Genomic DNA, 23,519 nt, shown 5'->3' with positions numbered 1-23,519 from the left:
TGCCTCTCTCCCTGTCTCTCTCCCTGTCTCTCTCCTGCCTCTCTCCTGCCTCTCTCCCTGCCTCTCTCCCTGCCTCTCTCCCTGCCTCTCTCCCTGTCTCTCTCCCTGTCTCTCTCCCTGTCTCTCTCCCTGTCTCTCTCTCCCTGCCTCTCTCCCTGTCTCTCTCCCTGCCTCTCGCTCCCTGCCTCTCTCTCCCTGCCTCTCTCCCTGTCTCTCTCCCTGTCTCTCTCTGAGTCTCCTCTCCCTGTCTCTCTCCCTGTCTCTCTCCATGTCTCACTCCCTGTCTCTCTCCCTGTCTCTCTCCCTGCCTCTCTCCCTGTCTCTCTCCCTGTCTCGCTCCCTGCCTCTCTCCCTGTCTCTCTCCCTGTCTCTCTCCCTGCTACTCTCCCTGCCTCTCTCCCTGCCTCTCTCCCTGTCTCTCTCTGAGTCTCCTCTCCCTGTCTCTCTCCTGCCTCTCTCCCTGCCTCTCTCCCTGCCTCGCTCCCTGTCTCTCTCTCCCTGTCTCTCTCCTTGTCTCTCTCCCTGTCTCTCTCCTTGTCTCTCTCCCTGTCTCTCTCCCTGTCTCTCTCTGAGCCTCCTCTCCCTGTCTCTCTCCCTGCCTCTCTCTCCCTGTCTCTCTCCCTGCCTCTCTCCCTGCCTCTCTCCTGCCTCTCTCCCTGTCTCTCTCCCTGCCACTCTCCCTGCCTCTCTCCCTGCCTCTCTTATCCTGTCTCTCTCCCTGTCTCTCTCCCTGTCTCTCTCTGAGTGTCCTCTCCCTGTCTCTCCCCCTGTCTCTCTTCATGTCTATCTCCCTATCTATCTCCCTGTCTCGCTCCCTGCCTCTCGCTCCCTGCCTCTCTCTCCCTGCCTCTCTCCCTGTCTCTCTCCATGTCTCTCTCCCTGTCTCTCTCCCTGTCTCTCTCCCTGTCTCTCTCCCTGCCACTCTCCCTGCCTCTCTCCCTGCCTCTCTCCCTGCCTCTCTCCCTGTCTCTCTCCCTGTCTCTCTCCCTGTCTCTCTCTGAGTGTCCTCTCCCTGTCTCTCCCCGTCTCTCTCCATGTCTATCTCCCTGTCTATCTCCCTGTCTCGGTCCCTGCCTCTCGCTCCCTGCCTCTCTCTCCCTGCCTCTCTCCCTGTCTCTCTCCCTGTCTCTCTCCCTGTCTCTCTCCCTGCCACTCTCCCTGCCTCTCTCCCTGTCTCTCTCTCTCCCTGTCTCTCTCTGAGTCTCCCTCTCCCTGTCTCTCTCCCGGCCTCTCTCCCTGTCTCTCTCCCTGTCTCTCTCCCTGCCACTCTCCCTGCCTCTCTCCCTGCCTCTCTCCTGCCTCTCTCCCTGCCTCTCTCCTGCCTCTCTCCCTGTCTCTCTCTGAGTCTCCTCTCCCCGTCTCTCTCCCTGTCTCTCTCCCTGCCTCTCTCCCTGTCTCTCTCTCTGTCTCTCTCCTGTCTCTCTCCCTGTCTCTCTCCCTGTCTCTCTCCCTGTCTCTCTCCCTGCCTCTCTCCCTGTCTCTCTCCCTGCCTCTCGCTCCCTGCCTCTCTCTCCCTGCCTCTCTCCCTGCCTCTCTCCCTGTCTCTCTCCCTGTCTCTCTCCCTGTCTCTCTCCCTGCCTCTCTCCCTGCCTCTCTCCCTGCCTCTCGCTCCCTGCCTCTCTCCCTGCCTCTCTCCCTGTCTCTCTCCCTGTCTCTCTCTGAGTCTCCTCTCCCTGTCTCTCTCCCTGTCTCTCTCCATGTCTCACTCCCTGTCTCTCTCCCTGTCTCTCTCCCTGCCTCTCTCCCTGTCTCTCTCCCTGTCTCTCTCCCTGCCTCTCTCCCTGTCTCTCTCCCTGTCTCTCTCCCTGCTACTCTCCCTGCCTCTCTCCCTGCCTCTCTCCCTGTCTCTCTCTGAGTCTCCTCTCCCTGTCTCTCTCCCTGCCTCTCTCCCTGCCTCTCTCCCTGCCTCGCTCCCTGTCTCTCTCTCCCTGTCTCTCTCCTTGTCTCTCTCCCTGTCTCTCTCCTTGTCTCTCTCCCTGTCTCTCTCCCTGTCTCTCTCTGAGTCTCCTCTCCCTGTCTCTCTCCCTGCCTCTCTCTCCCTGTCTCTCTCCCTGCCTCTCTCCCTGCCTCTCTCCCTGCCTCTCTCCCTGTCTCTCTCCCTGCCACTCTCCCTGCCTCTCTCCCTGCCTCTCTTATCCTGTCTCTCTCCCTGTCTCTCTCCCTGTCTCTCTCTGAGTGTCCTCTCCCTGTCTCTCCCCCTGTCTCTCTTCATGTCTATCTCCCTATCTATCTCCCTGTCTCGCTCCCTGCCTCTCGCTCCCTGCCTCTCTCTCCCTGCCTCTCTCCCTGTCTCTCTCCATGTCTCTCTCCCTGTCTCTCTCCCTGTCTCTCTCCCTGTCTCTCTCCCTGCCACTCTCCCTGCCTCTCTCCCTGCCTCTCTCCCTGCCTCTCTCCCTGTCTCTCTCCCTGTCTCTCTCCCTGTCTCTCTCTGAGTGTCCTCTCCCTGTCTCTCCCCCTGTCTCTCTCCATGTCTATCTCCCTGTCTATCTCCCTGTCTCGCTCCCTGCCTCTCGCTCCCTGCCTCTCTCTCCCTGCCTCTCTCCCTGTCTCTCTCCCTGTCTCTCTCCCTGTCTCTCTCCCTGCCACTCTCCCTGCCTCTCTCCCTGTCTCTCTCTCTCCCTGTCTCTCTCTGAGTCTCCTCTCCCTGTCTCTCTCCCGGCCTCTCTCCCTGTCTCTCTCCCTGTCTCTCTCCCTGCCACTCTCCCTGCCTCTCTCCCTGCCTCTCTCCCTGCCTCTCTCCCTGCCTCTCTCCCTGCCTCTCTCCCTGTCTCTCTCTGAGTCTCCTCTCCCCGTCTCTCTCCCTGTCTCTCTCCCTGCCTCTCTCCCTGTCTCTCTCTCTGTCTCTCTCCTGTCTCTCTCCTGTCTCTCTCCCTGTCTCTCTCCCTGTCTCTCTCCTGCCTCTCTCCCTGTCTCTCTCCCTGCCTCTCGCTCCCTGCCTCTCTATCCCTGCCTCTCTCCCTGCCTCTCTCCCTGTCTCTCTCCCTGTCTCTCTCCCTGTCTCTCTCCCTGTCTCTCTCTCCCTGCCTCTCTCCCTGTCTCTCTCTCCCTGCCTCTCGCTCCTGCCTCTCTCTCCTGCCTCTCTCCCTGTCTCTCTCCCTGTCTCTCTCTGAGTCTCCTCTCCCTGTCTCTCTCGCTGTCTCTCTCCATGTCTCACTCCCTGTCTCTCTCCTGTCTCTCTCCTGCCTCTCTCCCTGTCTCTCTCCCTGTCTCTCTCCCTGCCTCTCTCCCTGTCTCTCTCCTGTCTCTCTCCCTGCTACTCTCCCTGCCTCTCTCCCTGCCTCTCTCCCTGTCTCTCTCTGAGTCTCCTCTCCCTGTCTCTCTCCCTGCCTCTCTCCCTGCCTCTCTCCCTGCCTCGCTCCCTGTCTCTCTCTCCCTGTCTCTCTCCTTGTCTCTCTCCCTGTCTCTCTCCTTGTCTCTCTCCCTGTCTCTCTCCCTGTCTCTCTCTGAGTCTCCTCTCCCTGTCTCTCTCCCTGCCTCTCTCTCCCTGTCTCTCTCTCCTGCCTCTCTCCCTGCCTCTCTCCCTGTCTCTCTCCCTGTCTCTCTCCCTGCCACTCTCCCTGCCTCTCTCCCTGCCTCTCTTATCCTGTCTCTCTCCCTGTCTCTCTCCCTGTCTCTCTCTGAGTGTCCTCTCCCTGTCTCTCCCCCTGTCTCTCTCCATGTCTATCTCCCTTTCTATCTCCCTGTCTCGCTCCCTGCCTCTCGCTCCCTGCCTCTCTCTCCCTGCCTCTCTCCCTGTCTCTCTCCATGTCTCTCTCCCTGTCTCTCTCCCTGTCTCTCTCCCTGTCTCTCTCCCTGCCACTCTCCCTGCTTCTCTCCCTGTCTCTCTCCCTGTCTCTCTCCCTGTCTCTCTCTGAGTCTCCTCTCCCTGTCTCTCTCCCGTCCTCTCTCCCTGTCTCTCTCCCTGTCTCTCTCCCTGCCACTCTCCCTGTCTCTCTCCCTGTCTCTCTCCCTGCCTCTCTCCCTGTCTCTCTCTCTGTCTCTCTCCCTGTCTCTCTCCCTGCCTCTCTCCCTGTCTCTCTCCCTGTCTCTCTCCCTGTCTCTCTCCCTGTCTCTCTCCCTGTCTCTCTCCCTGCCTCTCTCCCTGTCTCTCTCCCTGTCTCTCTCTCCCTGCCACTCTCCCTGTCTCTCTCCCTGTCTCTCTCCCTGCCTCTCTCTCCCTGCCTCTCTTCCTGCCTCTCTCCCTGTCTCTCTCCCTGCCTCTCTCCCTGTCTCGCTCCCTGTCTCTCTCCATGTCTCACTCCCTGTCTCTCTCCCTGCCTCTCTCCCTGCCTCTCTCCCTGTCTCTCTCCCTGCCTCTCTCCATGTCTCTCTCCCTGCCTCTCTCCCTGTCTCTCTCCCTGTCTCTCTCCCTGTCTCTCTCCCTGCCTCTCTCCCTGTCTCTCTCCCTGTCTCTCTCCCTGTCTCTCTCCCTGTCTCTCTCCCTGTCTCTCTCCCTGCCTCTCTCCCTGTCTCTCTCCCTGTCTCTCTCCCTGTCTCGCTCCCTGTCTCTCTCCATGTCTCACTCCCTGTCTCTCTCCGTTGCTTTTGTTCCTTTGTGCATATACGCACAATGTTCACATACATAAAGACATACGTGCACACACATAAAGGTCAAAGGGTAAAGGTGAAATAAGATTGAGAGGTGCTGAGGGGTATGGAGAGAGGTCTTTGGGCCTCGTAGTCAGGTGGTAGTGTTGGTAGTGATGATGATTACATAAATGAATAGACAATTACCTCTGGAAACCACAGTCATTACACCCTACAAGTCTAGGAAATTCCTTTCAAGATCTCTCTGTCTCTCTCCCACACACACATGCCTGTCTCAAAGACCTCATTGTTGTTGAGGGCTGCTCCACGTGTTCTGTGGCAGAATTCTCAGCCTACTCTCTTATGGAGATGATTGTTTACATGCCTATTATTTTGCTCCATTCCCTCCCCCTCACTCTTCCTATTTTTCCCTCCCCCTTTCCTTCCAATCATCCTTCTCCTCTTAATCTCCTCATGTCTCCTGTCTGCTTCCTTTCTCCTATCCTGCTCCCACTGCTCCTCTCCTCCAATCCTCTCCTCTCCCCTCCCCTCTCTCCCTCTCCCTCTCTCTCTCTCGCTCTCTCTCCTCCCTCTCCCTCTCTCTCTCTTTCTCTCTCTCCTCCATCTCCCTCCCTCTCTCTCTCTCTCTCTCTCTCTCTCTCTCTCTCTCTCTCTCTCTCTCTCTCTCTCTCTCTCTCTCTCTCTCTCCTTCTCTCTCTCTCTCTCTCTCTCTCTCTCTCTCTCTCTCTCTCTCTCTCTCTCTCTCTCTCTCTCTCTCTCTCTCCCTCTCCCTCTCCCTCTCCCTCTCTCTCTCTGTGTGTGTGATCCCTTGTGCAGCCAGTGAGAGTGTGTTGGTGCAGCAGTTGTTCCAGTCCAAGCTGACCCAGACTGGGTCTCTGGTACCGGCCCAGGCCAGAATGGCTCTGAGAGGGCCCAAAGCAGCCCTGCTCCTTCACAGGATGTTATCCCCCTCCACCTTCTCCCCCGCATGCCGTGAGCCCCGGCGGTACCTGGACCTCACCAAGGTACTAGATGATGGCTGGTATACCATATGTCATATAGCGTGTAGCATACCATACCACATACCCTCACCAAGGTATGGAGGACTAAGTGACATAACCATTTACGATATGACATACCATTCATAGACATGCATTGTGTGTCACTCACTAATGTACAGTAGACAAGACAGTGATAGCCCTAATAACTCATGAGCCATACCTATACCACAACTCTCCAAACAGCCACTATGGTATTTATCCAGTACTCATCAATGGAACCTTTCCAGGTAAAATCAATAAGACCTCAGTAAAGTACCACAATCAGTGTGTCGGTTCACTACTGGGTGTACTAGTCAGTGTGATGTATTTGCCATCATGGTCAATAGAAATGACAAGCAGCTAAAAGCATCCCTCATCAGAACACTTTAAATTGGTCATCCCCTTATGGTGATTGGTGGTTAGGGGAGGTGGGGATGACCAATGGTGAAGGCAGGATATGTCCATGTCTGTGACACACTCTGTTAGAAGCTGGGGGCTCCGATTGGAAAAGTAGCAGCCGGGAGCAGAGGATCGATGGAAAAGCAGGGTGTGTGTGTTTTTAAATAAACATATTTCCCAAAATAGGCCACTTCCCACCAGACAGCTAAATATAGACTTCTGGGAATAGCTTTATTTGCCAGCTAATAGAGTACATTTAGACACACACACACACAAATATGTGGTAAGAGAGTGTCATATCCATTTTCTCATTACATTTTAAGGGTACACAAACCAAACACCCCTCTGTTAGAAAACATTGTGTTCTTACAACGATGCCAGATTTCATAACTTCCGCTGGAGGACTTAACTTCTACTCTCTCTCTCTCTCTCTCTCTCTCTCTCTCTCTCTCTCTCTCTCTCTCTCTCTCTCTCTCTCTCTCTCTCTCTCTCTCTCTCTCTCTCTCTCTCTTACAATGTAATGACTTAATTTTGAATGGATTAGAGGAAATGTATTTTTGTGGAGATATGAATATGGATTTTTTTTAACACCAACTGTCCAATGAGAAAGATAGGTATTTATGTTGCCAATGTATGTAACCTGACCCAGGTTATGACATCACCAACCAGAACGTTCACTAACAGGTCCGGTATCACATCATCAACTTGTATTGATCACATTTTTGCTAACATGGCTGAACATTGTTCTAAAGCTGTATCAGTGGCACTAGTTTGTTTATGAAATTATTTATGGGTATTGCTGATAAACATGCCCCTTTAAGAAAATGCACTGTGAGGTCAAGCGGTGCCCCATAGATTGATGATGAGCTGAGACATGTTATGATTCAACGTGATGATGCCAAAAAAAGCAGCAGATAAATCTGACACTCTGTTTGATAAGCAAAGTTATTGTAAATTAAGAAATCTTGTGACCAAGCTAAACAAAAGGAAAGAAGAAGGGATTCTATCAGCACAAAATTGATGAAGTAAAAGGGTGATGGGAAAAAACTGTGGAGAACGTTGAACGCTATTATTGGTAGGAATTCGAACATGTCCGCCTCTTTTGTTGAATCAGAGGGTATATTTATTACAAAACCACACGGCATCGCTAACTGCTTTAATGAATATTTTACAGGCAAAGTGGACAAGTTGAGGAATGCCATGAGTCCAACTGATGGCTCCATGTCATATACCTTTATAAAAGATTGTATCATGAAGGAGAGGCAATGCATGTTCGAATTTCAACAAGTAGAAGGGGAAGAGGTTGAAAGGATGTTGTTGTCTCTTTCGGATGACAAGTCACCTGGTACAGATAATCTTGATGCCAAATTGCTTAGAGTTACAGCTAACCAAATATCTACCCCAATCTACTAGGTAAACTCAAATGTTATGGTTTTAAGTCTGCAGCTCTATCCTGGATGGAAAGCTATCTATCCAGGAGAAGGCAAAAAGTGTTCTTTAATGGTAGCTTTTCAAACAGTAAAGATATACACTGTGGTGTTCCTCAAGGAAGCTGCCTAGGCCCACTTCTCTACTCTATCTTTACTAAGGATTTACCTTCAGTAATGAACAACGCAAGAGTGGTAATGTATGCTGATGACTCTACAATATATATTGCAGCATCAGAATGTAATGAGTTAACAGATGTACTGAGTAGTGAACTAAGAATGGTGTCTGAGTGGGTTGATATGAACAAATTGGTGTTGAACATTTCTAAAATGGTTCAAGATACTTGGTTCAAGATATATGCTTGCTGATTATCCCCAATTGAATTTGTCGATGAATAGAACACATGTAGAGCAAGTGAAAAAACGAAACTACTAGGCGTCATGTTGGACGCAGCTTTATCATGGTCAGAACACATAGATAATATTGTTATTAAGATGGGTAAGGGAATTGCTATTACAAGAAAATGTTCAGAGTATGTAACATCTAGCACTCTGAATCAGGTGATTCAATCCCTGGTCCTATCACACCTAGAGTACTGTCCAGTTATATGGTCATCTGCAGCAAATAAATATATAAAAAAGCTCAAAATCACTCAAAACAGGGCTGCCAGATTACCTCTTCATTGCTCTATCCATATGAATATTATTCAAATGCATCAGAATCTCTCATGGCTTCACGTTGAAAAAAAAATACTATCCAGTCTTCTGATTTTCTTTAGGAACGTTATATATATATTTTTTTTAAACACAGTATTTTTCAGACCAGTTAGTACATACTAGCAACACACGCATAACCACCAAACCTGACAGGTAAATTCAGGGCATCTAAGACAACCCAAGCCAATGACAAATCGGCTTAAATCTACAGTTTTATATAGAGCCATAGCTGAATGGAACTCTTTACCAATCCATATTTCTCAGGCAAAAAAGTACATCCACCTTCAAGAAAAAAATCAAATCTAATGCGATAGACCATATGACTGGACAGGAAATAGAAAGCATCAACTGAATGTTAAACGTGTTACATGTCAGGTATTTTAATTGTCTGTATTGTCTACTTGTTAAATGTTTTTAAAGTCTTCATTTGTAAATGTTTGTAATGTCTTATTAATTGGTGTTGGACCCCATGAAGATTAGCTAACGTTACGGCGTTAGCTAATGGGGATCCTAATAAAAATTCACAAAATTCACAAATTCTCTCTTTCTCTCAATTCAATTCAAAGGGCTTTCTTGGCATGGCAAGTTAAATAGATAATAAGCAAAAGTGAAATAAACATTACACTCACAACTTTCAATGGAATAGACACATTTCAACATTTACATTCTACAGTAATAGGGCAGTAACTAGTAGAAAATGGTGTGTGTGTGCTCACTATAATAGCCTATGCATTGCATAACGTGCTGAAGGCTGAACCCCATGGCCTTCCTCACTAAACATATAGAGGAAAGACCTCCACTCCTCCCCCTGTTAACTAATTATAATAACAGGATGTAACATTGCACAATATTACTGCGCTGTAGTTACACACGCCTATAGAGAAGCTCATGGATTTACATCCATCATCAAAGATATTATAATGCATAATGGTAATAATAAAAATTGGCTTTGATATAGTCAAGTTTGATCATATTCTGATTTGACTTGATTCATAGGACTGCGTAACGTGGTGTGTCCACAGCACAGTCAACCAACTAGTATTGTTAATATTCACTTTTCAAAGCTATCTAATAACACCATCCTTCTCCTCCCTTTGTTCCTCTCTCTCTCTCTTTCTCTCTCTCTTTCTCTCTCTCTTTCTCTCTCTCTCCCCGCTCTCAATTCAACTTAGTTCAATAGACATTATTGACATGGCAATTAAATGACTTTATTTGTCAGAGTACACATATAGCAACAGTGGTCGACCAACAACAATAATACAACAATAATAATACGTTATTATCTTTCTCTCTCTCTCTCCCCCTTCTCCTCTTTCTCTCTCTGAGCTCTTGAAGAAGAAGGGAGCGACCTCTTTCCTGCAGAGGCTGGAGAGGTGTGGTCCAATTACGGTCTCTGTGCAGCTAAGGGTAAGCAGTAGCACGACACTGGACCAAACCTCAACCATAACCCATACACTTTCTCCAGTAGGGATCCACTCACATCATCTCAAACAATATAACGTCATTCAACCTCTCTAGCTGACCCTGACCATGACCCTGGCTGCATAGAGTGCTTTCCTCTGGTCAAAACTAGTGCACTTTACAGGGAATAGAGTGCCATTTTGGATGCAACCCCTGACCCATATCTCTGAACAACAACAAATGACAAAAGACGTCTATAAAATGTGGTAGTAATCTGTAGTTGATCCATATGAAACAATATTCATTGAGATGGATCCCTACCCCACAAGTGCCAAACCAAGCCAGATCACACTCGAATGGCCACACCACTAAACCCAATATGATGTGATGGTGGCGTAACATGGATGTAGCACTGGTGTGAGTGATGGTTGTGGGTTTGAATGAGGGCAGTGTGGTGCCTGCAGGCCAGAGCTGTGGCCAGAGCTGTGGTCAGTGAATGGAGAGAAGGAGAGGAGAGAAGGAGAGGAGGAGAGGAGGGGGAGAAGGAGAGAAGGAGAGGTGGAGAATGAGAAAAGGAGAGGGGGAGAAGGAGAGAAGGAGAGGGGGAGAAGGAGAGAAGGAGAGGGGGAGGAGGAGAAGGAGCGAATGAGAGAAATAGAGGGTGAGAAGGAGAGAAGAAGAGGGGGAGAAGGAGAGGAGGAGAGGGGGAGAAGGAGAGAAGGAGAGAAGGAGAGGGGGAAGGAGAGAAGGAGAGAAGGAGAGGGGGAGAAGGAGAAGGAGAGAAGGAGAGGGGGAGAAGGAGAGGGGGAGAGGGGGAGAAGGAGAGATGGAGAGAAGGAGAGAAGGAGAGGGGGAGAAGGAGAGAAGGAGAGAATAAGAGGGGGAGAGAAGGAGAGGGGGAAGGGGGAGAAGGAGAGGGGGAGAGAAGGAGAGAAGGAGAGGGGGATGAAGAATGACGCTGTACCCAGCCAAGCATAAAGCCTTCTGAATGTATGAATGAACAATGAACAACGGACTCAGTGTGTGTGTGTATGTGGGTGTGGGTGTGTGTGTGGGTGGGTTGGGGATACTGTAAGTGCCTGACGTTACGGCTAGCAGTATAGTAGCCTACTAACACACACATTTACAGTAGAGAGCGATGTCATTAAGGAGTGGTAAGAAACAGAAATGTGTGTTTGAGTGGCGCCGGTGTATTTAGTGTCTGAGAAACACACTCTGACACACTCACACAGCCGTAGTCAGGGTAAAGAGGTCTTTGTATTGCTGGTCCCTTCAGAGACAACACACCCTAACCAATCAGACTACTTCATGACATCACTCCTCACTCACTGTTGTGTCGGTGACCGCTGACCACATCAAGGGAACCCCGACCATGACAGCCCACGCACACACACACACACACACACACACACACACACACACACACACACACCTTCGCACTCCTCTGTGTGGAGAAGTTGTTATGTATTCCGTTCAGTCCAGTCCTAGGAGCCCCACTGTACACACAGTACTAGGCCAGGCCTGTAGGTCTCTATAGACCATACAGTATGGCATCATATGGTTGAGGAACTAGCCCAGGCTGAGGAACTATCCATATTGCCATGAAGCTGATACCAATACCATTGCTGTGAAGGTGATAAGGGTCAAGGAGTGAGGAATCGGTTCAACTCAATTGCTATGTGCATAAGGAACATGAACTTTAACATGAAACAATATCTCTCTCCCTCTATCTCTCTCTCACCCCCCTCTCACCCCCTTTCAGAACTCTCTGTCAGAGGTGGTCAGTAAGCTACAGGCGTGTACCCCTCACTTTGTGGAGTGTGTGCGTCCCAACAGCAGTGACACAGCGGACAGCTTTGACAGTTCCCACGTGTCTACCCAGCTGCAGTATGTAGGGGTGCTGGAGATGGTCCGGATGATCCGCTATGGCTACCCTGTACGCCTGCCCTTCAACGGCTTCCTCACCAGGTAGGTGCCAACATACAGTGCATGCTACTCCTGTAGAACTTGAACGGGGAGGACAGACATGGCACTGATTCATAATGTATTTGTATACGCCTCTATGGTCCAGTTCCGTTTCAGCCCATATAGCCCTTTCACCATTGTTTGCAGATCTGAAGGAACCCAAAAGGTGTAACAAGATGTGGATGGCTCCATCTTGACTTTCAATTAGGTTTGAGAAGCTTCTACCATATGCTTCCACCTATCCAGTCTTTTCAGATCTGTGAAGACTGAAGGGGTAGGGGCTGGGGGAAGGGGCTATGGGCTGAAATGGAACCAGGCCTGTGAGTGTGGTGGGTCACTGTATCCTCTCTGTAGAGGTCTGTGTGATGGGTGATGTGTCCTCTCTTTGGAGGTCTGTGTGATGGGGGGATGTGTCCTCTCTGTAGAGGTCTGTGTGATGGGGGGATGTGTCCTCTCTGTAGAGATCTGTGTGATGGGGGGATGTGTCCTCTCTGTAGAGATCTGTGTGATGGAGGGATGTGTCCTCTCTGTAGAGGTCTGTGTGATGGGGGGATGTGAGACATACTGTACTGTAGCACCACAGTGCGCATCAGACCCTGCCTTCTCCCTGCCTTCTACCTGCCTTCTACCTGCCTTCTCCCTGCCTTCTACCTGCCTTCTACCTGCCTTCTCCCTGCCTTCTACCTGCCTTCTCCCTGCCTTCTACCTGCCTTCTCCCTGCCTTCTCCCTGCTTTCTACCTGCCTTCTACCTGCCTTCTCCCTGCCTTCTCCCTGCCTACTCCCTGCCTTCTCCCTGCTTTCTACCTGCCTTCTCCCTGTCTTCTCCCTGCCTTCTACCTTCCTTCTCCCTGCCTTCTACCTGACTACTCCCTACCTCCTCCCTGCCTTCTACCTGCCTTCTCCCTGTCTTCTCCCTGCCTTCTCCCTGCCTTCTACCTTCCTTCTCCCTGCCTTCTACCTTCCTTCTCCCTGTCTTCTCCCTGCCTTCTTTTTGCTAATGGGCCTTTTACAGCACACATTTGACTCTTGATGGGTTCCCCCCACACACTCACGCACACACATAATGCTCAAGTGGAAGTTGCCTACTTAGTGGTTCTTCAGGTCAGCGCGACCTGGACAGAAGTACAGCCCCCCGTATACATGTCTCTCTCTCACTCTCTCTCTCACTCTCTCTCTCAATTCAATTAGATTCAAAGGGCTTTATTGGCATGGGAAACATATGTTTACATTGCCAAAGCAAATGAAATAGATTGTAAACAAAAGTGAAATAAACAATAAAAAATGAACAGTAAACATTACACTCACAAAAGATTCAAAGGAATAGAGACATTTCAAATGTCATATTACGGCTATGTACAGTGTTGTAACGATGTGCAAATAGTTAAAGTACAAAAGGGAAAATCTCTCTCTCTCTCTCTCTCTCTCTCTCTCTCTCTCTCTCTCTCTCTCTCTCTCTCTCTCTCTCTCTCTCTCTCTCTCTCTCTCTCTCTCTCTCTCTCTCTCTCTCTCTCTCTCTCTCTCCCCCTCTCTCTCTCTCTCTTTCATAGCTAACTGACAGGTCACTGTGATCCTTAATGTAGCAGGCACAAAGTGGTTTTTCTCAATAACACCAATCTAAAGGATGTCTTGAGGAGATGGGAAACAGTGTGTGATGGGTGCAAGCCTGCTGTACCTGATGAGTACACATCACCATCTCCCACATGTCACCCTGACACACACACACACACCGCTGACACACAAGTGCGAGTCTGTAACGTGTCAGAGTGACTTCTGAAGAGGTTCATAGTGTCCCCCATTCTACGTTATAATTATATCCCTCTCCCTTTTCACACTTATTTTTTCCCTTTTATATTGTAATCCTCTTCATTCCTTCTATCACACCTAATCTCATCATTATTACTGGCCATTCCTGTCTTCTTCTTGGATATGTTCTGGTCTTTGTGATGTAGGGAGAGGGTTTGTCTTCCGTTCACACCTCATCCTTTGATTCTCAGAATCATTCCTCATTACTATGAAGAGTTTGAGCTCCCTTCATCTCTCTCTCTTTCTATCCCCATGTCTATCTCCCCCCTCTCCATCTCCTCTCTCCATCTCCACCTCTCTCTCCCCTCTCCATCCTCTCCCTCTCTCTCCCCTCTCCATCCTCTCCCTCCCCCTCCCCTCTCCAGCCTCTCCCTCTCTCTCTCCCCCTCTCTCTCTCTCTCTCTCTCTCTCTCTCTCTCTCTCTCTCTCTCTCTCTCTCTCTCTCTCTCTCTCTCTCTCTCTCTCTCTCTCTCTCTCTCTCTCTCTCTCCTCTCTCTCTCTCTCTCTCTCCCCTCTCCATCCTCTCCCTCTCTCCCCCCTCTCCATCCTCTCCCTCTCTCCCCTCTCTCCCCACTCTCCATCCTCTCCCTCTCTCTCTCTCCCTCTCTCTCTCCCCACTCCATCCTCCCTCTCTCTCCCCTCTCTCTCCCTCTCTCTCTCCCCTCTCCATCCTCTCTCTCCCCTCTCTCGCCCCTCTCTCTCCCCTCTCCATCCTCCCTCTCTCCCCTCTCCATCCTCCCTCTCTCTCCCCTCTCTCTCCCCTCTCTCTCTCCCCCTCCATCCTCCCCCTCTCTCCCCTCTCTCTCTCCCCTCTCATCCTCCCTCTCTCCCCTCTCCATCCTCCCTCTCTCTCCCCTCTCTCTCCCCTCTCTCTCTCCCCTCTCAAGCCTCCCTTTCTCTCCCCTCTCTCTCCCCCTCCATCCTCCCTCTCTCTCCCCTCTATCTCCCCTCTCTCTCCCCTCTCCATCCCCACTCTCTCTCCCCTCTCCATCCTCCCTCTCTCTCCCCTCTCTCTCCCCCCTCTCTCCCCTCTCCATCCCCTCTCTCTCCCCTCTCCATCCTCTCTCTCTCCCCTCTCCATCTCTCTCTCTCTCCCTCTCTCTCCCTCTCTCTCCCTCTCTCTCCCTCTCTCTCCCTCTCTCCCCTCTCTCTCTCCCCTCTCCATCCTCTCTCTCTCTCCCCTCTCTCTCCCCTCTCCACCCTCTCTGTCTCTCCTCATCCTCCCTCTCTCTCCTCTCTCTCTCCCCTCTCATCCTCTCTCTCCCCTCTCCACCCTCCCTCTCTCTCCTCTCTCCATCCTCCCTCTCTCCCCCTCTCTCTCTCCCTCTCCATCCTCTCTCTCTCCCCTCTCCATCCTCCCTCTCTCTCCCTCTCTCTCCCCTCTCCACCCTCTCTCTCTCTCCCCTCTCCATCCTCCCTCTCTCTCCTCTCCTCATCCTCCCTCTCTCTCCTCTCTCTCTCCCCTCTCTCTCCCCTCTCCATCCTCCCTCTCTCCCCCCTCTCTCTCCCCTCTCTCTCTCCCCTCTCCATCTTCCCTCTCTCTCCCCTCTCTCTCCCCTCTCCATCCTCTCTCTCCCCTCTCTCTCCCCTCTCTCTCTCGACCTCTCCATCCTCCCTCTCTCTCCCCTCTCTCCCCCCTCTCCATCCATCCTCCCTCTCTCTCCTCTTTCTCTCCCCTCTCCATCCTCCCTCTCTCTCCCCTCTCCATCCTCTCTCTCTCCCCCCTCTTTGTCCTCTCCCTCTTTCTCTCCTCTCACCATCTTTCCCTCACCATCTCTCTCTCCCTTTCTCTCTCTCTCTCCCCTCTCCATCCTCTCTCTCTCTCTCCCCTCTCCATCCTCCCTCTCTCTCCCCTCCTCATCTTCCCTCTCTCTCCTCTCTCTCCCCTCTCCATCCTCTCTCTCCCCTCTCTCTCCCCTCTCTCTCCCTCTCCATCCTCCCTCTCTCCCCCCTCTCTCTCTCCCTACTCCATCCTCCCTCTCTCTCCCCTCTCTCTCCCCTCTCCATCCTCCCTCTCTCTCCCCTCTCCATCCTCCCTCTCTCCCCTCTCTCTCCCCTCTCTCTCTCCTTCTCCATCCTCCCTCTCTCTCCCCTCTCTCTCCCCTTTATCTCCTCTCTCTCTCCTCTCCATCCTCCCTCTCTCTCCCCTCTCCATCCATCCTCCCTCTCTCTCCTCTTTCTCTCCCCTCTCCATCCTCCCTCTCTCTCCCCTCTCCATCCTCTCTCTTTCTCCTCCCTCTCTGTCCTCTCCCTCTTTCTCTCCTCTCACCATCTTTCCCCACCATCTCTCTCTCTCCCTTTCTCTCTCTCTCTCTCTCTCACCCTCTCTCTCCCTCACCATCTCTCTCTTTCTCTCTCTCTCTGAGGATAAAGGGATTACCGTGTACATTCCACCAGATAATGAAAGAGGACACACACTGGTCACATGACCTCCCAAAAGTTTCCATGACTCCTAACGGAGTAAACACCATTGTGCTTCCAGAGGTCCCGCCAGGACACACACACTCTCTCTCTCACTCTCCCATGCATGCAGGGATACACACACTCACACACACTTCACACCATGTCTACCTGTCTAAAGTAATAACACTGGACATTAAAGCCACACACACATTTTCTCCTAGTGTGTGATGGTGGAATGTTAGTCTTTGAAGATAGACCAGGTTTTCCTCCTAAAGCAGTGGCAGTGGAATACTGATGAGCTAATGATTACTGCCAGATCAACTAAGTACCTTATTACTTATAACTAAGTGTCTTATTGTTAACTCATTAATGTTATAAACGACTTGATGCTAACAGATGTAAACACTCCAGTCACGCTGAGGTGAGGGACAACAGAAAGAAAGGATGTAGAGAAAGAGGGACAGTGAATGGTTACGGATGGTGGGTAGTAGACAGATCTGTATGCAGCCAGTCTCAACGCTACCACCAGAGTTGTTTTGATGGAGGCCCATTGTAGAGTCGAGTCTGTGTCTGTCTGTTTCTGTGTCTGTCTGTGTCTATCTGTTTCTATGTGTCTGTTTCTGTGTCTGTTTCTGTGTCTGTCTGTTTCTGTGTCTGTCTGTGTCTGTCTGTTTCTATGTGTCTGTTTCTGTGTCTGTTTCTGTGTCTGTCTGTTTCTGTTTCTGTGTCTGTCTGTTTCTATGTGTCTGTTTCTGTGTCTGTTTCTGTGTCTGTTTCTGTGTCTGTCTGTTTCTATGTGTCTGTTTCTGTGTCTGTGTCTGTGTCTGTTTCTGTGTCTCTGTTTCTGTGTCTGTCTGTTTCTCTGTCTGTCTGTTTCTATGTGTCTGTTTCTGTGTCTGTCTGTTTCTGTCTGTTTCTGTTTCTGTGTCTGTCTGTTTCAGTGTGTCTGTTTATATGTCTGTCTGTTTCTGTGTCTGTCTGTTTCTGTGCCTGTCTGTGTCTGTCTGTTTCTGTTTCTGTGTCTGTTTCTGTTTCTGTGTCTGTCTGTTTCTATGTGTCTGTTTCTGTGTCTGTCTGTTTCTGTCTGTGTCTGTCTGTTTCTGTTTCTGTTTCAGTGTGTCTGTTTCTGTGTCTGTCTGTTTCAGTGTGTCTGTTTCTGTGTCTGTGTCTGTTTCTGTGTCTGTCTGTTTCTGTCTGTTTCTGTTTCAGTGTGTCTGTTTCTGTGTCTGTCTGTTTCAGTGTGTCTGTTCTGTGTCTGTCTGTTTCTGTCTGTTTCTGTATCTGTTTCAGATTATTTTGTGTTCAATATAAATTAATGGTAAATAATGTTAATTTTGGAGTCACTTTTATTGTAAATAATAATAGAATATGTTTCTAAACACTTCTACATTAATGTGGATGCTACCAATTTTCTAACAATTGCGCCAACATTTGTTGCCTTCTCACCAAGCTGCTTGCCTATTGTCCTGTAGCCAATCCCAGCCTTGTGCAGGTCTACAATTTTATCCCTGATGTCCTTACACAGCTCTCTGGTCTTGGCCATTGTGGAGAGGTTGGAGTCTGTTTGATTGAGTGTGTGGACAGGTGTCTTTTATACAGGTAACGAGTTCAAACAGGTGCAGTTAATGTGATTTTCTGGATTTTTGTTTTAGATTCCGTCTCTCACAGTTGAAGTGTACCTATGATAAAAATTACAGACCTCTACATGCTTTGTAAGTAGGAAAACCTGCAAAATCGGCAGTGTATCAAATACTTGTTCTCCCCACTGTATAAAGGTTGCGCTGGTACAGAGTCAATGTGCGAGGGCACAGGTTAGTCGAGGTAATTGAGTTAATATGTACACTGCCAGTCAAAATTTGGACACACCTACTCATTGAAGGCTTTTTCTTAATGTTTACTATTTTCTACATTGTAGAATAATAGTGAAGACATCAAAACTATTAAATAACACATATGTAATCATGTAGAAACCAAAAAAGTGTTAAACAAATCAAAATATATGTTATATTTGAGATTCTTCAATGTAGCAACCCTTTGCCTTGATGACAGCTTTGCACACTTTTGGCATTCTCTCAACCAGCTTCATGAGGAATGCTTTTCCAACAGTCTTGAAGGAGTTCCCACATATGCTGAGCACTTGTTGGCTTCTTTTCCTTCACTCTGCGGTCCAACTCATCCGCTTTTCCTTCACTCTCGGGTGATTGTGGAAGCCAGGTCATCTGATGCAGCACTCCATCACTCTCCTTGGTCATATAGCCCTTACACAGCCTGGAGGTGTGTTTTGGGTCATTGTCCTGTTGAAAAATAAATGATAGTCCCACTATGTCCAAACCAAATGGGATGGCGTATCGCTGGAGAATGCTGTGGGAGCCATGCTGGTTAAGTTTGCCTTGAATTCTAAATAAATCACAGACAGTGTCACCAGCAAAGCACCCCCACACCGTAACACCTCCTCCTCCATGCTATATGGTGGGAACCACACATGCGGAGATCATCCGTTCACCTACTCTGCGTCTCACAAAGACACGGCAGTTGGAACCGAAAATCTCACATTTGGACTAAGGACAGATTTCCACTGGTCTAATGTCCATTGCTCATGTTTCTTGGCCCAAGCAAGTCTCTTCTTCTTATTGGTGTCCTTTAGTAGTGGTTTCTTTGCAGCAATTCGACCATGAAGGCCTAATTCACAGTCTCCTCTGAACAGTTAATGTTGAGATGTGTCTGTTACTTGAACTCTGTGAAGCATTTATTTGGGCTGCAATCTGAGGTGCAGTTAACTCTAGTGAACTTATCCTCTGCAGCAGAGATAGCTCAATGGTTTTTGCGACTGCACTTGAAGAAAATTTAAAAGTTCTTCACATTTTCCGGATTGACTGACCTTCATGTCTTAAAGTAACTATGGACTGTCGTTTCTCTACTTATTTGAGCTGTTCTTGTCGTAATATGGACTTGGTCTTTTACCAAATACGGCTATTTTCTGTATACCACCCCTACCTTGTCACAACACAACTGATTGGCTCAAATGCATTAAGAAGGAAATAAATTCCACAAATTAACTTTTAACAAGGCACACCTGTTAATTGAAACTGATTCCAGGTGACTACCTCGTGAAGCTGGTTGAGAGAATGCCAAGAGTGTGCAAAGCTGTCATCAAGGCAAAGGGTGGCTGCTTTGAAGATTCTCAAATATAAAATACACTTTTTTGGTTACTACAGGATTTCATATTTGCTATTTCATAGTTTTGAGGTCTTTACTATTATTCTACAATGTAGAAAATAGTTTAAAAAATAAAGAAAAACCCTTGAATGAGTAGGTGTTTTGACTGGTACTGTACATGTAGGTAGTTAAAGTGACTATGCATGGATAATAAACAGAAAGTAGCAGCAGCGTAAAAGAGGGGGTGGGTGGGGAGGACAAGGCAAATAGTCTGGGTAGCCATTTGATTAGCTGTTCAGGAGTCTTATGGCTTGGGGGTAGAAGCTGTTAAGAAGCCTTTTGGACCTAGACTTGGTGCTCCGGTATCGCTTGCCGTGCGGCAGCAGAGAGATCAGTCTATGACTAGGATGGCTGGAGTCTTTGATAATGTTTAGGTCCTTCCTCTGACACCGCTTGGTATGAAGGTCCTGGATGGCAGGAAGCTTGGCCCCAGTGATGTACTGGGCCGTACGCACTACCCTCTGTAGTGCCTTGCGGTCGGAGGCCAAGCAGTTGCCATAACAGGCAATGATTCAACCAGTCAGGATGCTCTCGAGGATGCAGCTGTATAACTTTTTGAGGATTTGAGGACCCATGACAAATCTTTTCAGTCTCCTGAGGGGGTATAGGATTTGTCGTGCCCTCTTCACAACTGTCTTGGTGTGTTTGGACCATGATAGTTTGTTGGTGATGTGGACACCAAGGAACTTGAAGCTCTCAACCTCCACTCCTCGGTCCTCCTTTTCAGGTAGTCCACAATCATCTCCTTTGTCTTGATCACAGTGAGGGAGGGGTTGTTATCCTGGAACCACACGGCCAGCTCTCTAACCTCCTCCCTATAGGCTGTCTCATCGTTGTCGGTGATCAGGCCTACCACTGTTGTGTCGTCGGCAAACTTAATGATCGTGTTGGAGTTGTGCCTGGCCTTACAGTCATGGGTGAATAGGGAGTACAGGAGGGGACTGAGCACGCACCCCTGAGGGGCCCCCGTGTTGAGGATCAGCATGGCAGATGTGTTGTTACCTACCCTTACCACCTGGGGGCGGCCCGTCAGGAAGTCCAGGATCCAGTTGCAGAGGGATGTGTTTAGTCCCAGGGTCCTTAGCTTAGTGATGAGCTTTGAGGGCACTATGGTGTTGAACGCTGAGCTGTCGTCAATGAATAGCATTCTCACATAGGTGTTCCTTTTGTCCAGGTGGAAAAGGGCAGTGTGGAGTGCAATAGAGATTGCATCATCTGTGGATCTGTTGGGGCGGTATGCAAATTGGAGTGGGTCTAGGGTTTCTGTGATAATGGTGTTGATGTGAGCCATAACCAGCCTTTCAAAGTACTTCATGGCTACAGACGTGAGTGCTACGGGTCGGTAGTCATTTAGGCAGGTTACCTTAGTGTTCTTGGGCACAGGGACTATGGTGGTCTGCTTGAAACATGTTGGTATTACAGACTCAGTCAGGGAAAGGTTGAACATGTCAGTGAAGATACTTGCCAGTTGGTCAGCGCATGCTCGGAGTACACGTCCTGGTAATCCGTCTGGCCCTGCGGCCTTGTGAATGTTGACCTGTTTAAAGGTCTTACTCACATCGACTACGGAGAGTTTGATCACACAGTCGTCCAGAACTGCTGATGCTCTAATGCATGCTTCAGTGTTGCTTGCCTCAAATCAAGCATATAAGTAATTTAGCTCATCTGGTAGGCTCGTGTCACTGGGCAGCTCACGGCTGTGCTTCCCTTTGTAGTCTGTAATAGTTTGCAGGCCCTGCCACATCCAACTAACGTCGGAGCCGGTGTAGTACGATTAAATCTTAGTCCTGTATTGATGGTTTGTCGGAGTGCATAGCGGTATTTCTTATAAGCATCCGGGTTAGAGTCCCTCTCCTTGAAAGCGGCAGCTCTACCCTTTAGCTCAGTGCGGATGTTGCCTGTATTCCATGGCTTCTGGTTGGGGTATGTACGTACGGTCATTGTGGGGACGACGTCATCGATACACTTATTGATGAAGCCAGTGACTGATGTGGTGTACTCCTCTATGCCATCGGAAGCATCCCGGAACATATTCCAGTCTGTGCTAGCAAAACAGTCCTGTAGCTTAGCATCTGCGTCATTTGACCACTTCTTTTTTGACGAGTCACTGGTGCTTCATGCTTTAGTTTTTGCTTGTAAGCAGGAATCAGGAGGATAGAATTATGGTCAGATTTGCTAAATGGAGGGCGAGGGAGAGCTTTGTACACGTCTCTGTGTGAGGAGTAAAGGTTGTCTAGAGTTTTTTTTCCCTCTAGTTACACATTTAACATGCTGGTAGAAATTAGGTAAAACGGATTGAAGTTTTCCTGCATTAAAGTCCCTGGCCACTAGGAGCGCCACCTCTAGATGAGCGTTTTCCTGTTTGCTTATGGCCTTATACAGCTCATTGAGTGCGGTCTTATTCACGATTCATTCAGGTCACATAATAAGTTGCATGGACTCACTCTGTGTGCAATAATAGTGTTTAACATGATTTTTGAATGACTACCTCATCTCTGTACCCCACACATATAATTATCTGTAAGGTCCCTCTCTTAAGCAAACAGTCAAACACAGATTCAACCACAAATACCAGGGAGGTTTTGACAGAGCTTGAAGAATTTTTTAAAGAATAATGGGCAGATGTTGCACAATTCAGGTGTGGAAAGCTCTTAGAGACTTAACCAGAAAGACTCACAGCTGTAATCACTGCCAAAGGTGTGCTTCTACATAGTATTGACTCAGGGGTGTACATACTTATGTTATTGAGATATTTCTGTATTTCATTTTAAATACATTTGCAAACATTTCAAAACAATGTTTTCACTTTGTCATTGTTGGGTATTCTGTGTAGATGAGTGAGGAAAAACCTATTTTTAATCAATTTTGAATTCAGGCTGTAACACAACAAAATGTGGAATAAGTCAATGGGTATGAATTATTCCTGAATACACTCCCCTCCATGTCAGGCATGTAGTTTCAGTTAAACCTTGGGTATTCCCTCCAATGAATTTGTATACAACAGAAGCTCATTTACTGCATTTCTACACAATTAAAAAACTATAAAATGCTATTTGTGGAACAGCAAAAGCAAGCAAAATCTACTCCAGCCATTATCACCTTGAATGAGTCATTCTCCTCAGTCGATAGGGGACTTAACATTTTACAAACACATGCCACACAGCAATTAGCTGCTATGCACTAACTCAGCACCGGGATTAAAAACTCAAGTTTAGTTTCATGTGAAGTCAAACAGCAGTTACCTAGCCATGAGCCATCTACATTTTATATTACATTTTAGTAATTTAGTGAGTGCATACATTATTATTATTAATTTTTTTCATACTGGCCCCCCCGTGGGAATCGAACCCACAACCCTGGTGTTGCAAACGCCATGCTCTACCAACTGAGCAACATCCCTGCCTGCCATTTCCTCCCATACCCTGGGCCAATTGTGTGCCGCCCCATGGGTCTCCCGGTCGCGGCCGGCTACGACAGAGCCTGGATTCGAACCAGGATCTCTAGTGGCACAGCTAGCACTGCGATGCAGTGCCTTAGACCACTGCGCCACTCGGGAGGAAACGATCTACTATATCTACTATAGCCATCTTCCACCTCTGCACTGTTTTGAGAGAAATGTTGCGCTGTTCAGTGCAGCTGTGTCGATGTGCTCTCAGCCATATCTCAGTGCTTTCAGCCAGCCGGGCAAATAGCCTGCCTGTCAGCTCTGAGCCGTCTGCATGTTCCTAAAGCCAGCCTGCTAATCCCATTTAACTGTATTTGCCTTTTAATTGGGATTGGAATGATTTTAGTAGCCTATTATAATTTGTTGGCGTTGAGCTAGGGTATGGCAACTGCAATACTCTGCCATACCCAATTCACTTTCTCCACAGTGAAGCTAAACAAATATGGCTCTATACTCAAACATTTTGGATCTGAGATCAAATGTTTCAGATGAGGCGACAGGACAGAATGTCACCTTTTATTTGAGGGTATTTTCATACATATCTGTTTTAACGTTTAGAAATGAAAACAATTTATGTACTTTATCTAGTCCCCCTATTTGAAGAAGTCATAGGTATTTGCACAAATTCACTTAAAGTCTATTAAAGTAGTCAAAAGTTTAGTATTTGGTCCCAAATTCTTAGCAATCAATGTCTAGATCAAGCTTGTGACTCTAAAATCTCAATGGATGCATTTGCAGTTTGTTTTGGTTGTGTTTTTGGTTATGTTTTTCCCAATAGGAATTGAATAATGACTGGAGTAATTTTCTTTCTAAGTGAGTTGATAAGATGTTTCTGAACACTTTAATCCTGATAATGCCATGATTAAGAAAAATCATAAGTGAATCATGAATAATGATGAGTGAAATGCTGTTCAGAGGCTACAACAAAACATGCTAACCTCATCATTACCAATAACAAGAGAGGTCAGCATTTTTGTGCCTCTGCACACCTAACTACTCATCATTATTCACAATCCATTCATGATTATCCATAATTTTTTCACCTGGTCTGCTCGGGGATTTGAACCAGCGATCTTTTAGTTACTGGCCCAATGCTTTTAACCACTAGGCTACCTGCTGCCCCATATAAACCTGCCGTTTTAGCCATATATCAGTCAACCATTTTTCTTTGTGGCTAAGAGTTAACTTATAGTATG

At 48.3% G+C, this 23,519-nt stretch overlaps 1 protein-coding gene across 1 annotated transcript in view; it reads left to right on the top strand.

Moving 5' to 3' along the window:
• The window catches only part of LOC121536376 (unconventional myosin-XVI), a 179,804-nt gene that overhangs the window by 93,763 nt on the left and 62,522 nt on the right, over positions 1 to 23,519 (top strand). The window contains exons 24-26 of the mRNA XM_041843646.2: positions 5,344 to 5,531; positions 9,416 to 9,496; positions 11,253 to 11,458. Coding sequence (XP_041699580.2) covers positions 5,344 to 5,531; positions 9,416 to 9,496; positions 11,253 to 11,458 — 475 coding nt within the window. The remainder of the gene's footprint in view (positions 1 to 5,343; positions 5,532 to 9,415; positions 9,497 to 11,252; positions 11,459 to 23,519) is intronic.

The sequence above is a fragment of the Coregonus clupeaformis genome, chromosome 23, assembly GCF_020615455.1.
Source record: "Coregonus clupeaformis isolate EN_2021a chromosome 23, ASM2061545v1, whole genome shotgun sequence".
Taxonomy (NCBI): Eukaryota; Metazoa; Chordata; class Actinopteri; order Salmoniformes; family Salmonidae; genus Coregonus; species Coregonus clupeaformis.
This window is presented reverse-complemented; position numbering and strand designations above follow the sequence as displayed.